Below are 15,629 nucleotides of genomic sequence, written 5' to 3'. Positions count from 1 at the left end.
GGTGGGGCCGGGCTTCGGCTGCCGGGATGCTGCGTCTCTAGAGACAGGAGGTTGGCAACCATCGCCCTCCTCCCATTCCGGGACCCTCAGGCCTTCTAATTCTCACTCTTTCTGAATACCGCAGTGGCATCTTCATTACTTCGTTCATCCTCCGGGCTCGCGATCTTCATCCAGGAGCCATGTCAGAAGGAGTGGACTTGATTGATATATACGCTGACGAGGAGTTCAACCAGGTGAGGGGTCATCAGGAGCTTGTCCAGCAAACTTGCGATGGTTTCAAGCTCTGCCAGTCTAAGGCTTTAACACCGGTTTCTCGGATCTTTCTCGGATTGGATCTAAAATTTTCCCCTAGCGGAAGCTTTAAAGACTACTGACCATTCTCTTGTATGTTAATTTGAACCCCCAGGCTTAATTCAAAAGGTTTAAGAGCAAATAAAAATCAGGTGATATAGATGGTGAGTCAACCTGTGGAATTTGCTTCCCCGGGAAGCCAAAGTTGGATGTGGTTCTCCTCAAAGTCTAGCCACATTTTAAAATGACAATGATGTTTGCTAGGGTGTTTGGAGGATAGCTTTGGTATCTGCTTCTTTGTGCTTCTCTCAGACTGCTGCTTGAGAAATGTAATGGTGCTGAGGCACAGATATAAGAGATGCTTTTGTAATTCGTTTTGTCTCTATTCCAGTTAAGTTTTGTTTCTTTTTATATGTGGCTGGACTCCAGTCTTGAGAAGTCGATAAACATGTTGTTGCAATAGATTTTATTAATGAGCATTATTGTTCTTGGGAGGGAGAAGACTAAAGATTTTGGACAAACCAGTTAAGAAGCATGGATAGACCCACTCATAACCTTATTACAACCTTAAGTCGGATTTGTCTCCTTATATATTTTCTACATTCAGAAGACCTTTTCCAAAGATTTCCCTCGAAACAACAGTCTTCTGTGTAGTTCAGTTCAGTAATCTAGAGGTTGGATTTCAAGAATGTTCCAAAGTTTCTATTTAAAACTTACTAATACCTTGTCCAGGTTATTTCTAGCGCCATACTTCTTAGGTAACCTGGCATCTTCCAATGGGTAAATGTAAGAACCTGGAAAGAGCATGAAAAGAAAGTACTAGTGAAGGGTAGCATCCTGATTGGGTCTCACTTTTGCTATGAGACAATAGAAGGGTCTGATAGATACCACCCACCCCACGCCCCACATGAGCTTGCTTTTAAAAAAGTTTTAGGGACCAGCAGGTGACATGGTAGTTAATGTGGCTGGATCCCATTGGGCCAATTGCATGGTTGGGGTCACAGACTTAAAAGACATACTAGACGCCCCTGCCCCAAATCCTGAAATGAGAGGGGTTAGAGGAGAAGGGACTATGGTATGGCCGTTCGGGGAGTGGGGTGGGGAGTGCAGGGTTGATTTCTCACTTTCCTTCTCTCTTTTTCCCCAACGAGTACTCATGGGGTGTGACAAAAAAAAAAAAAAAAAAAAAAAAAAAAAAACTTTAAAATAAAAAAGAAAAAGGAGGGAACAGCAGTTGGCGTAATGGCTATGTCTCTGGACTCCCATGTAGTCGACCGCAATTTGAGTCCTGGACCCAGTGGCTTAAGCTCATGCCGGGCGTATGTGCGTGTATGCCTAAGACCCTGAGAGAATGGAGGAGAAGGGATTACAGTGTGGCCATCCTCCCTAAGGGGTGATTTCTCGCTTTCTCTCTCTCTCTCTGTCTCTCAGGCAAGTACACGTGCCCTATAACCAAAACCTCTCCCCCCATAAAAAGAAAAAGGGTTTAGTGGGCCATGGCATGCAGTGGTTAAGCACTGTGCATTGGGAGCTAGAGCCTGTATAACCAACCATGGTTTGAATACCAGCCTTGATGGCTTCAAGAATGTGTCTGGTATATATGTGTACACGCCCAGCGTCCTGACAGGATGGAAAAATGGAAGAAAAGGGATCGTGGCATGTTCACATCCCACTGGGGGTGTTTTTTAATCTTTCCTTTTTTCCTTTTGGCAATTGAAAAAAAAAAGTTAGGGTCAGCAGGTGGCCTGGTGGTTAAAGTGCTAGATCTCACACAGCTGACTATGCAATTCGAGTCCCGGACCCAGCGGCTTGAAAAACGCACAAGACATGTGTGCCTGCATGCCCCAGATCCAGAAAGGAGACTAGAGGAGAGATTTGCAGCATGACCATCTCCCCTGGGGGGTGATTTCTCGCTTTCCCTCTGTCTGCTAGTGTGTACACCATACGGCAAAAAAATAAAAACAAAAAGTTAACGAAAGAAAGGTTTAATGTATTTAATTACAAAACCTTTTTTTCCCCTGAGTTTTGTATAGTCCTCTGAATCAGATTTTTACTACTTTTTTCAGATTGTGAGTTTTTTTTTTCCTATGAAAACAAAAAGACAAGACCTCCTTATTTTTTTCTCTATTATTAATGGAAACCTTTGTTTATTTTTTCTTTACTCTTTATCTTTAGGTTGATAACAAAGCTGCTGATTCACTTTGGGAAATCGAGAACAGGGTCCTTGACCACAGATCACATTTGGTCTGAGAAAACAAGATTTCATAATTTCTTCAGCAGGTTAACTTAGTCTAGACAAGACACAGCGCTTGTCCATGGTGTTGTCAAGGTAGAAGTTGTTGGCTTCAACCATTTGCTTCCTGGTTTCTTTAGTTAAAAATGACTTTTTTGTGGATCTGAGGCAGTCAAAGATATAGACAGAAAGATAGATAGATAGATAGATAGATAGGTAGATAGATACAATCTAGTAGACACTTATATGCAACAAACTTTTTGATAGTGGACAAGGTGTATTCAAAATACACACTTTCTTGTAGAAAGCGGGGGAGTGCTTTTCCCCCCTCACATAGATGAGTTAATTTTTGGCGAAGCTGGTTTTAGTATAACCCGAAAGCTACTGAAGAAATAACTCTCTGGCTAGGATGGATAGAAGCTTGATTGGACTGAAAGCCGCCAGTACAGATTGTATTTTAAAATGTTTAAAGAGTGTTACAGATTCATCCCAAGCTGACCTGTACCCAAGAATTCCCTCATATGCACTTTGCTTCCCAAGCAAAATTAACATAGTTTCTAAATGGTATCCTGTGGCGCTCACTCCTGGGTGTCTTACAACACCGATGTATAAAAAACTGTTCTTCAGAGCCTCTTTGTTCCTTGTACACTGGGAGTCTGGGTTTCATATCTGATGTTCTGGGCAGGGGGGAATAACTCTGGAAAGGTGACTGAGAGCTTTTGCTCTTCTGAGTGTCTTATCTCTTCCTTCTTGTGCTGATACAGGCTTTGCACAGTATGCCCAGTTCTCTTCTTCACGTCCACCAGCAGATATTTATTAAAGTATTTCTCTTTGTGGGACCAGCAGATGGTACAATGGTTATGTCACTGAACTCCCACATAGTTTACTGCATTTAGAGTCCCAGACCCAGCGGCTTAAAAACTCAAACTGGGCATGTATGTGTACGTACCCAAAATTCTGAGAGGAGAATGGAAGAGAAGGGATTGCAGTGTGGCCATACCCCTTAGGGGGTGGTTTCTTGCTTTCTGTCTCTCCTGTTCCTGGGTGTCTTACAACACCGATGTATAAAAAACTGTTCTTCAGAGCCTCTTTGTTCCTTGTACACTGGGAGTCTGGGTTTCATATCTGATGTTCTGGGCAGGGGGGAATAACTCTGGAAAGGTGACTGAGAGCTTTTGCTCTTCTGAGTGTCTTATCTCTTCCTTCTTGTGCTGATACAGGCTTTGCACAGTATGCCCAGTTCTCTTCTTCACGTCCACCAGCAGATATTTATTAAAGTATTTCTCTTTGTGGGACCAGCAGATGGTACAATGGTTATGTCACTGAACTCCCACATAGTTTACTGCATTTAGAGTCCCAGACCCAGCGGCTTAAAAACTCAAACTGGGCATGTATGTGTACGTACCCAAAATTCTGAGAGGAGAATGGAAGAGAAGGGATTGCAGTGTGGCCATACCCCTTAGGGGGTGGTTTCTTGCTTTCTGTCTCTCCTGTGAGCACATTCACCCTATAGGAAAAATCTCTCAAAAAGAGGGGAAAAAAAACAAAGTACTTCTGTTTGCTGAGCATTATGCTGGCTAGTAAGGTAAACGAAGAGAAAAGAATGGATCCATGTATTCAAAAAGGGTTCTAGTGCTAGTGAGCGAGAGTGGTATATAGTGACAGTGCCAAGGGACAAGTACAGTGAAAGTGAAAGAGGTTGAGAGGTACAACTGTAGTAATTGTCTATAAAGCCAAAAATGGGTCAGTAGGTTTTCATGGTAGTTGGACTGGACTCCCACATGGCCCACTGCAGTTTGAACCCGCCCACGACTTGAAAATCACACTGGGTATGTATGTATACGTGCGTGCCCAAAATCTTGAGAGGAGAATGGAGGAGAGGGGATTGTGGCATGGCCATCCCCCCAGAGGGCGATTTTTCACTTTGCTTCTCCCTGGCCAGGGGATTGTGCCTTTGGCAAAAAAAAAAAAAAAAAAAAAAAAAAAGAAAGAAAGAAAGAAAGAAAGAAAGAAAACTTTGATTGACCCTTGGTTATAATGAAAAGAAATCAAGTTGGTTGCTTTGAGAGAAATAAATCCTAGGCCACTTTCCTCAGATACCAGAAGGAAGATGCAGGAAGGTACGCATACTGGACATAGGAATTGGATATTATATAAACCCAACCCCACATAGCTGACTGGTTCAAATCCTGGCCTTGGAAAACATGCTGGGCATGTGTACACATGCATGTCCACGTTTCTGACAGGATGGAGAAAGGGAAGAGAAAGGACTGCAGAATTGACTCCACCCCATCGGGGGTTTGCTTTCTCCCTCTCAGTTTCTTGGGAGCTTACATGCCCTCTGGCGATTAAAAATGAGTAGTGTGGTAGTTAGGACAGCCAGATCCCATAAGGCTGGCCATGTGTGGTTCAGAGCCCAGTCCTGGCAGTTTGATGAACAGGCCCAAGTATATGTGCATGCATACATACTCAAAAGTCTTAACAGAGTGGAAAATGGAGAAGGGGTTACAGCTGGACCACACCCTGTTGGAGGGTGCTTGCTTCCTCCCTCTCTCTGAGCGACTGCCCTCTGGCAAACAAAAAAATGAATAAAGTCATGCAAATTTTCTTTTGTATATTAAAAAGCAAAAAGTCTCATGAGACAATCAGTTCTATGGGTTTTTTTAATGAATTATTTATTCATTATTTTAATTTTATCAGAGAGATATATACACAGAGTGAGAGAGAGAGAAAATGAGAACGTAAGCCACCAGGTCCTGGACTTGAACCATAGCTGGCCATGTGGGAATCTAGTGCTTCAACATCTATGCCACCTGCCAGCCCCCAGTTGTATTTTTTTTTTTTTTGAGAGGTTTTCCCTATAGGGCGTGTGCACCCGCCAGACAGACAGAGACATAGAGACAGAAAGCGAGAAGTCACCCCCTAGAGGGGATGGTAAAGCCGCAATCCCTTCTCCTCCATTCTCCTCTCGAGATCTTGGGCACGCACACACATGCGCCCGGCGTGAGTTTTAAGTTACCAGGTCCAGGACGAGAACCGTGGTCGACTACGTGGAAGTCTACGTGGGAGTCCAGCGACATAGCCATTACGCTAACTGCTGGTTCCCCCCCTGCAGTTATATTTTGAGCACAAAATTCTTCCTGAGATACTAGTTCATTGTTTTCTGTTTAATCTCCCTATAATGAAACTTTACATCAGTGCATGTAAAACATTGTGCTTTTCACTTAAATTTGTAGAATTTGGTTTTGCTTTATCACTGCATGTTACTATTGATCGTTTTATCAGAAAGACCTCAGACCCTCCTTTGCTTTTCTGTCTCACCAGCTGAACAAGTATAATAAATTGGTTAAGCTGGCAGATTTAAATCTAGACACAATTTGATACCTTGTTTCTTTAGTAGAACCCTGAATAGGGCTGCCCTATGCAGTGCAGTTCCTACCAACCTTTTTTTTTTTTTTAATTTATTTTTTTCTTCTTCAGTTTGACAAGAGAGAGACACAGAGAAAGAGAGAGACAGAGACAGTGAGAAAGCAAGCTACCAGATCCAGGACTTGAACTGCAGTCGGCCATGTGGGAGTTCAGTGCCCTAATCACCATACCACCTGCCGTCCCCACCAACCTCTCAACTGAGGCTGTTTGGACCAGAAAAACCATTTGGATCTTATCACATTTTTTTAAAGAGGTTTTTGCTGGGAACCAGCAGTACCGTAATGGCTGTGTTGCTGGATTCCCACGTAGCTGACCGCAGTTCGCGTCCCAGACCCGGTGGCTTAAAACTCATACCAGGCGCGTGTGCGTGCATGCCCAAGATCCCGAGAGGAGAATGGAGGAGAAGGGATTGCGGCGTGACCATCCCCTCTGGGGGGTGATTTCTCACTTTCTGTCTCTTATGTTTCTCTCTGTCTGGCGAGTGCACGCGCCCTGTAGCGAAAACCTCTCCAAAAAAAAAAAAAAGAGGTTTTTGCTATAGGGTGCGTACACTCATCAGAGAGACAGAAAGCAAGAAATCAGTCCCCAGGAGGATGACCATGCTCAATCCATCCATCTCCATTCTCCTCTCGGGATCCTGGGCACGCACACACATGCGCTGGGCGTGAGTCACAGGGTCCAGGACTTGAACCACGGTCGGCCACATGGGAGTCCAGCAACATAGCCATTACACCAACTACTGGTCCCCACAATTTTTTAATCCTTTTCATTCCCCCCCCCTTTTTAATTTTTTTAAAGGTTTTTGCTATAGGGCCCATGTACTTGCAAGAGAGACAGTGAGAGAAAAATGAGAAATCACCCCCAGGGATGATGGCCACACCACAACCCCTTCTCTGTTCTCCTTCTGGTGTCTTGGCTGCGCACATACGTGCATCTGGCATGATTTTCAAGGCGCCAGATCCAGTACTCAAACCGTGGTCAGCCACGTGGGAGTCCAGCACTGTAACCACTATGCTGGACTTGATCCTTTAATTTCTTAAAGTAGTAATCTATACATCAAGGTCCTTTAGGATTGAGTTTATCCTAGTTAAGGGGATCTTGAAAGAATAGAATGGTTGCCTAAGCTTATAGTATGAAGGATTTCATGGTGATGCATAGTTCTCAGTTGTTCAGGTCTGTGTTAGTTCACTACCCAGTTTTCAGTGATAATTTTTGTCTTGTACCTTTTAAACACATACCTCTGAGACACATACTGCATACAAGGAAACCTAGTCTGGTTCCATTGACTAAGGTGGTGTGTTTCCTTTGTCCCTTTGAAAGTCCTTTATTTAAGGGAGCCTGACAGTGGTGCAGCAGTAAGACATGATGCTCTGCAAGGCTGGCCCATAAAGGAGGGTTCCAGGTTTGTGTCCATAAACCTCCCTGGGTCCACCAAGCACATCTGTGTCTATGATCTAAACTTTAAAAATAAATTTTTTAAGGGAAAATAATGAATCCCAGTATGGAGTCGTGTTCCCTAAAGATTAGAGCATTGGATAGGGTCAAGTGACTTAGACTTCTTTTCTCTATGTTTAGCTGTAAAGGATAGTAACTTTATCTGGTATGTAAGTAGATAAGTGATTTGTCCAGAGTTTGACACGTAGGGCTTTGAACTAATTTATGGGGAATACTTACATACAAAATGTTTGTCAAGTTATTAGCCATAGCTGACCTCACCTTACTCTGTTACTCACTTTGTACTATCTAGTGTTGTTCTTCCTGTGGACGTACCCTTTTTTATGTTGGGTCCTTACCTTGGACTACCTAGAACAGTCTTCCTGTTCTTATTTGCCTCACTCACTCTTTTTTGTGTGTTTGTTTCTAAGTTACCCCTGAAGAGTTACTTTCTTGCTACTCTCTTTTTAATATTTTTACAATGTTGAAGCCTTACTCCTGTGGAGTTTCTTAGATTATTTCTAGTATCTAAAATTACTTACTTGCCCACCCTACGTGGTATAGTCTGTAGTGAATTAGACTGCAGTGTTAGAAGCCAATGGCTGACCATGGGTTCAGATCCCTAGGTCAGCCTGAAAACTTGCATGGCCACCCATGATCCTGAGAAGCTGGAGGGCTGGGGAAAGGGAATTGTAGTGTGAGGAGACCCTGTGGAAGGTGCACTCATTCACTATCTCTTGAAAAAATTCTTTAAAAAATTATTTACAAGTTCAGAAAGTAGAATCTTATCCCCTTCACTATCAGAACAATGTAATAATATCTCTGTGTATTCTCTTTGTACTTCACATAAACTGAAAAAAAGAATGTTTCTAAAGGCTTATGATAGATAGTATGAGGATTATAAAAGGTCTGTGAGTAAAGTTTGTAGTGAGTCTCTTCTGTCTTATTTAAGGCTCAGCAGTTCGTTTAGAGGAAGCAAGTTAACCAGAACTGTCCTGAGTTGCATTAGGCAGCCAATTCTGTTTCTTTAGAGAACCATACCAGTTACCCACTGTAGCTGCCTACCTTATCCCCTCTTAAAAGGATAGCAGTGACGGGCCAGCCAGTGGCATGGTGCTTAAGGCAGCTGGATCTCACATGACTGTCCATGCAGTTCAAGGTCCAGACCAATGTGGCTTGAAAAACATGCCAGTGGTATGCATGCAAGCCTTCATGCAATTGCCTGCCCAGATTCCCAAGGGAGAGTGGAAGAGAAAGGATTGTGTGGAACCATCCTCCCTAGAGGGTGCTTTCTCACTGTTTCTCTGTTTCTCTCCAGCAAGTGCTATGCCCTACAGCAAAAATAAATAAATAATTAAACAATGATATCAGTGGGCTTAGTTTGCTAAAACACTGAACTTCTCGCAGTCTGTATAATTTTAGTAGTATCATCCTTAGTACTGTCTGAATGTTTTTGTCTGATCCTTTTAATAAAAATAGGGTACTTCTTTGATCCTTAAAATAAAAAGTTTTGTTTTGTTTTGTTTTGTTTGAGAGGTTTTTGCCATAGGGCGCATGTGCTCACCAGACAGAGACAGACAGAGAGACAGGAAGCGAGAAATCATCCCCCAGGGGGGATTGGCCACGCTGCAAACCCTTCTCCTCCATTCTCCTCTCGGGATCTTGGGCACGCACGCACACGCGCCCAGTGTAAGTTTTAACCGCAGTCGACTACATGGGAGTCCAGCAAGATAGCCATTACGCTAACTGCTGGTTCCCAAAATAAAAAGTTTTATCTTGGGACTGGCAAGTGGTATAGTGGTTAGGGTGCTGGACTCCTACATGACCAACTACAGTTTGAGTCCTAGACCTGGCAACTTGGTTTCTCACTTTCCCTCTTTCTTGCTCTCTGTCTCTGGTCAAATTTAAAAATAATAGTAAATAAGTAATAATAAATAAAATAATTCTTTAAAGAAGATTTCTCTGAGAAAATTACAATGCAAAATCTGAATGTTAGTTCACTACCCAGTTTTCAGTGATAATTTTTGTCTTGTACCTTTTAAACACATACCTCTGAGACACATACTGCATACAAGGAAACCTAGTCTGGTTCCATTGACTAAGGTGGTGTGTTTCCTTTGTCCCTTTGAAAGTCCTTTATTTAAGGGAGCCTGACAGTGGTGCAGCAGTAAGACATGATGCTCTGCAAGGCTGGCCCATAAAGGAGGGTTCCAGGTTTGTGTCCATAAACCTCCCTGGGTCCACCAAGCACATCTGTGTCTATGATCTAAACTTTAAAAATAAATTTTTTAAGGGAAAATAATGAATCCCAGTATGGAGTCGTGTTCCCTAAAGATTAGAGCATTGGATAGGGTCAAGTGACTTAGACTTCTTTTCTCTATGTTTAGCTGTAAAGGATAGTAACTTTATCTGGTATGTAAGTAGATAAGTGATTTGTCCAGAGTTTGACACGTAGGGCTTTGAACTAATTTATGGGGAATACTTACATACAAAATGTTTGTCAAGTTATTAGCCATAGCTGACCTCACCTTACTCTGTTACTCACTTTGTACTATCTAGTGTTGTTCTTCCTGTGGACGTACCCTTTTTTATGTTGGGTCCTTACCTTGGACTACCTAGAACAGTCTTCCTGTTCTTATTTGCCTCACTCACTCTTTTTTGTGTGTTTGTTTCTAAGTTACCCCTGAAGAGTTACTTTCTTGCTACTCTCTTTTTAATATTTTTACAATGTTGAAGCCTTACTCCTGTGGAGTTTCTTAGATTATTTCTAGTATCTAAAATTACTTACTTGCCCACCCTACGTGGTATAGTCTGTAGTGAATTAGACTGCAGTGTTAGAAGCCAATGGCTGACCATGGGTTCAGATCCCTAGGTCAGCCTGAAAACTTGCATGGCCACCCATGATCCTGAGAAGCTGGAGGGCTGGGGAAAGGGAATTGTAGTGTGAGGAGACCCTGTGGAAGGTGCACTCATTCACTATCTCTTGAAAAAATTCTTTAAAAAATTATTTACAAGTTCAGAAAGTAGAATCTTATCCCCTTCACTATCAGAACAATGTAATAATATCTCTGTGTATTCTCTTTGTACTTCACATAAACTGAAAAAAAGAATGTTTCTAAAGGCTTATGATAGATAGTATGAGGATTATAAAAGGTCTGTGAGTAAAGTTTGTAGTGAGTCTCTTCTGTCTTATTTAAGGCTCAGCAGTTCGTTTAGAGGAAGCAAGTTAACCAGAACTGTCCTGAGTTGCATTAGGCAGCCAATTCTGTTTCTTTAGAGAACCATACCAGTTACCCACTGTAGCTGCCTACCTTATCCCCTCTTAAAAGGATAGCAGTGACGGGCCAGCCAGTGGCATGGTGCTTAAGGCAGCTGGATCTCACATGACTGTCCATGCAGTTCAAGGTCCAGACCAAGGTGGCTTGAAAAACATGCCAGTGGTATGCATGCAAGCCTTCATGCAATTGCCTGCCCAGATTCCCAAGGGAGAGTGGAAGAGAAAGGATTGTGTGGAACCATCCTCCCTAGAGGGTGCTTTCTCACTGTTTCTCTGTTTCTCTCCAGCAAGTGCTATGCCCTACAGCAAAAATAAATAAATAATTAAACAATGATATCAGTGGGCTTAGTTTGCTAAAACACTGAACTTCTCGCAGTCTGTATAATTTTAGTAGTATCATCCTTAGTACTGTCTGAATGTTTTTGTCTGATCCTTTTAATAAAAATAGGGTACTTCTTTGATCCTTAAAATAAAAAGTTTTGTTTTGTTTTGTTTTGTTTGAGAGGTTTTTGCCATAGGGCGCATGTGCTCACCAGACAGAGACAGACAGAGAGACAGGAAGCGAGAAATCATCCCCCAGGGGGGATTGGCCACGCTGCAAACCCTTCTCCTCCATTCTCCTCTCGGGATCTTGGGCACGCACGCACACGCGCCCAGTGTAAGTTTTAACCGCAGTCGACTACATGGGAGTCCAGCAAGATAGCCATTACGCTAACTGCTGGTTCCCAAAATAAAAAGTTTTATCTTGGGACTGGCAAGTGGTATAGTGGTTAGGGTGCTGGACTCCTACATGACCAACTACAGTTTGAGTCCTAGACCTGGCAACTTGGTTTCTCACTTTCCCTCTTTCTTGCTCTCTGTCTCTGGTCAAATTTAAAAATAATAGTAAATAAGTAATAATAAATAAAATAATTCTTTAAAGAAGATTTCTCTGAGAAAATTACAATGCAAAATCTGAAACAGAAAGTCCCTTGTGGTAGACTTTGTGACTCTAGGGCTTTTGGTATACAGTAATAGGTCACATAGGTAAAACATAAGTTTATCACAGCTTCCAGGTATACATTCCTACTGTAAACACTGTGACACAACTTAGGACACAGGTGCTTGTCTTATTTTCTGGAACCTAAACTGTTTTCATGTATCTGTGGATTTGCTCAAAGATTTTTCCTACACAAGTATCATAATGTATCGAGTCTATGTGTCATTAGAGGATAGAATTTAGTAGGAGAGAAAAAAAAAGTTTTTCTCTTCCTTTCAACTACGTATATTTCTTCGATGGTTATTCAGTGGTATTGTGTATTATGAAGTTTATACTATTTGTATAAATCAAAGGGTTTAAATCAGTAACTCCCTGTCTTTTTTTGCATTTTGGTACTCACTTTAACGTACTTACCTCCCCATACACTTGCTATTTCTAAATTAATTTATTTCTCACTAAATAGAACAGCGAGATTTATGGAACACTTGATTTTGGAAATCGCGTAAGATGTTGGAAATAAATTTTCTTAATATATTTTAGATGCAATCGTTAGAAGCTCACCTCATTGATAAAAGTCGCATGAACATTTCATTTTGCCTTGGTTTGCTTGCTTAATCACCATGTGCCTTTTGATCCTCACAGGTGGCTAAAGCCAGAAACATTACAGATCACTAATATGGTCTTGGGAGAAAAACCCACATAAGCATAATTAAATGATAGAGTTTCAAATGAGAAAGTTTTTTTTTACTGTGTGTCCTAGAGCAAGGAAGATTAGTGCTGTTTTATAGGTATTTGACTCTATCCTACGTAAACTAGAGTGAGAGAGAATGAACAGACCGATGGCAAACCCTTCTTTGCCAACCCCTCTTCTCTTAGGACCCAGAGTTCAACAATACAGATCAAATTGACCTATATGATGATGTGCTGACGGCCACATCACAGCCCTCGGATGACAGAAGCAGTAGCACTGAGCCACCTCCTCCTGTTCGCCAGGAGCCATCTCCCAAACCCAACAACAAGACCCCTGCAATTCTGTATACCTACAGTGGCCTGCGTAATAGACGAGCTGCCGTCTATGTGGGCAGCTTCTCCTGGGTGAGTGTGGCAACCAGAAAGGCTTCCGGGGGGGCTGGTGGGAGAGCACTGGGAGGTGATGGCATTTTCAGGAACTGCTGTTGCACTGTATTGTGCTCTGATGGGGTTGGATTTCTTTTTCCTGGGATCAGGTTGGATTGATCTCTGAAAGAGAACTGTCCTGAGGACGTACTGATGCCGAAGAAAGCAATGATTAAGTGGGTAGTTGCTTTTTCTGCCATCTTGTTGCTGCCCCTGACCCTGGGGCTTTATGTCTAGCAGGGTCATCTGTGGGACGAGATTTCAGAGTGCACACCTTGAACTCTTGGTGGTCATTAGATGGTCCTGTGATAATGGTGGGTGATGGGGATCAAAGACCTTGATAGCTCTAGCTCACCAGGGTAGGTGGTGACTGTTGTTCCGCAAAAGTTATTGTGTGACATGATTTTGGGCTGGTGGTGAGGGGTGGTTTTTCCAAATTAGGAGATGAATATACTGAGGGGGAAATTCCTGGCAATGGCTAACTGTTGCTTTGTCAAATCTGTACTTAAAAGTTGCTAGCAATCAGTGTTTGAACTGAAGGCCAGCCAGCCCAAATAGCAGTCAAAATAAGTTTTAATCTTTTAATCTCTAAAGATGGGTATCGGGAGGAGATGGTGGGTGGGCTTGAAATTCTGTATGGTGAGGACAATAAGAAAACCTGCACTAATTGAAATATTGCTAGGCTTTTGGGTTTCCTGTGGTTAGTTACGATTATGATTAGAGTCCTGGGTTTGGGATATTTTGGGGAGGGCGGGGTTAGTTTTTGACATTTCTTCCTTTTCCATCTTGCCGGCCCCAGTGGACCACAGACCAGCAGCTGATCCAGGTTATTCGCTCTATAGGAGTCTATGATGTGGTGGAGTTGAAATTTGCAGAGAATCGAGCAAATGGCCAGTCCAAAGGGTGAGGTCTGATTTGAGAAGCCCCTTTTAGTTTGTAACCATTGGGACAGCATATCTTCTACACTGTATTTTTAACATATCTACACTGTATAATTTGGCCCTGGATTTTAAACCTCTACCCTGGCCCAGTTTACTGCTTTGGTTTTGGCAACTTGCCTTATAATGGTTAGCTGTTGAGGGGTGAAAAATGCTGAATTTTAATTTTAAAAAAATGGGATATGGGCAGATAACTTATTGTTGGTTGTGTGTGTGTGTGTGTGTGTGTGTGTGTGTGTGTATGTAATTTAGCAAGATAGCCTTTGTTTTACTAATTTTCAGTAAAAGTGGAAGAGTTTCTTTTCTTCTTTCAGTTGTCTAATAGGTTTCACTCACCTTTAACTTTTCTCCCTCAAGCTATGCTGAGGTGGTGGTAGCCTCTGAAAACTCTGTCCATAAATTATTGGAACTCCTGCCAGGAAAAGTTCTTAATGGAGAAAAAGTGGATGTGAGGCCGGCCACCCGGCAGAACCTGTCACAGTTTGAGGCACAGGCTCGGAAACGTGAGTGCGTCCGAGTCCCAAGAGGGGGTACGTGGAGACCATCTGTATGAAGAGGGGGGATGTTTGTGGGTTTGTTGTCTGTGGTGTAGGCTCTGCCTACACCATGGAGAGGTTTGGGGGAGGGTGGTTGGTGGTGGTTATGGGTGGTATCATGATCAGTAAATAGGCCAAAAAACAAGGTTTGTGTTGAAGAAAGAGCACTGACTTGGGAGAAGTGGGTTCAGGTTTTACCTTAGTTCTGCTACAACTCATCATATGACCTTGGGCAAGTCAGTTTCACTGTTTAGGGCCTGTTTCCCCTCCTAAGTAGATACATGTTTAAAGTGGCTGTCAACTCTAAATTCTGTTTTCTATCTAAAAATTGGGATACAGTGAAAGGACTTGATCTGGGAACAGCAGATGGCATAATGTTCACATCACTGGACTCCCACATAGCTGACTGTGGTTTGAGTCCCAGACCTGAAACACACTGGGTGCATGCACTTGCATGCCCAGAATCCCGAGAGGAGAACGGAGGAGAAGGGACTGCAGTGTGGCCATCTCCCTTGGGGGGTGATTTCTTGCTTTCTGCTTCTGTCTCTCTCAATGAGCGCACATGCCCTATAGCAAAAATCTCTTTAAAAAAAGAAAGGAAGGGTTTGATCTTAAGACATGCCCCTATAAATAATCAAGAAATAGCCACCCTAAAATGTAACTAAGATATATAAAAATGGCTAATCTTGTCCTAAACACATATTAGAAAGATGCTCTGTAAGTAATCAACCAAATGGATTGTTGGAAAACGAGAATTTAACAACGTTTCTCCAGCATCATCCAGGGGAGAGTGCTCTTTCTGTTATCCAGTATTTTAGTTTGCTTGATGAGTATATCCCATTAATAAAGAAAGATGCATCATGCTACAATAGCTTGAAAACAAGATCCTTTAGTTCATCTTACTCCCTTTATTCTGACTCTGTACTCACCAATCCACCTTCTGATACTAATTTGGTTTCCCAACTAGGCTTTCCTACGGGGAAGAGAATGCGCTGACCAGCCGACTCAAGTATTCCAGTCTGCTTGGCAGTTATATTTCTCATTGTAAATTAATAAATTGGCATTCTATTTATGAATCAGTCTCTTGTGAGTTTGGTTAGAGTGAATCAATCTTGTAGAGTTTGCTCACCCTTGGTTGAACTGCTAAAATCACTTTTCCAAACCTTTGAAATCTGAGGACTAGACCTTGGAATGTCCTGACCTCACAAAGTGCAGCCACCCTACCAGGCCCTTCCCGAGACAGCCAACTGCCTTTTCTTTTACTACAGTGGGAGAATGGCAAAATTTTTTCACCTATGTTTTGTTGCTGCTTAGGTCTAACTTCTCAGCATAGTGCCTGTATTGATCAACCCTCCAATGTCCTAAGAGGCATGATTTTACAACTGAATTGGAAGTG

At 42.4% G+C, this 15,629-nt stretch overlaps 2 protein-coding genes across 4 annotated transcripts in view; one reads left to right on the top strand and one right to left on the bottom strand.

Moving 5' to 3' along the window:
- Positions 1-148, bottom strand: part of SDHAF2 (succinate dehydrogenase complex assembly factor 2) — a 27,108-nt gene extending 26,960 nt beyond the window's left edge. Inside the window, exon 1 of the mRNA XM_027768745.1 lies at positions 120-148. Coding sequence (XP_027624546.1) covers positions 120-148 — 29 coding nt within the window. The remainder of the gene's footprint in view (positions 1-119) is intronic.
- The window catches only part of CPSF7 (cleavage and polyadenylation specific factor 7), a 34,698-nt gene continuing 19,096 nt past the window's right edge, over positions 28-15,629 (top strand). The window contains exons 1-4 of one of the 3 annotated variants that reach the window (XM_027768742.1): positions 28-233; positions 12,520-12,738; positions 13,559-13,662; positions 14,055-14,200. In XM_027768742.1, coding sequence (XP_027624543.1) covers positions 180-233; positions 12,520-12,738; positions 13,559-13,662; positions 14,055-14,200 — 523 coding nt within the window. In that variant the 5' untranslated portion in view covers positions 28-179. Of the gene's footprint in view, positions 234-12,519; positions 12,739-12,996; positions 13,074-13,558; positions 13,663-14,054; positions 14,228-15,629 lie in introns of those variants that run through there. The other 2 variants (XM_027768741.1, XM_027768743.1) reach the window with 2 other exon arrangements.

The sequence above is a fragment of the Tupaia chinensis genome, unplaced genomic scaffold (assembly GCF_000334495.1).
Source record: "Tupaia chinensis unplaced genomic scaffold, TupChi_1.0 Scaffold147351_1, whole genome shotgun sequence".
In the NCBI taxonomy this organism is placed as follows: domain Eukaryota; kingdom Metazoa; phylum Chordata; class Mammalia; order Scandentia; family Tupaiidae; genus Tupaia; species Tupaia belangeri.
This window is presented reverse-complemented; position numbering and strand designations above follow the sequence as displayed.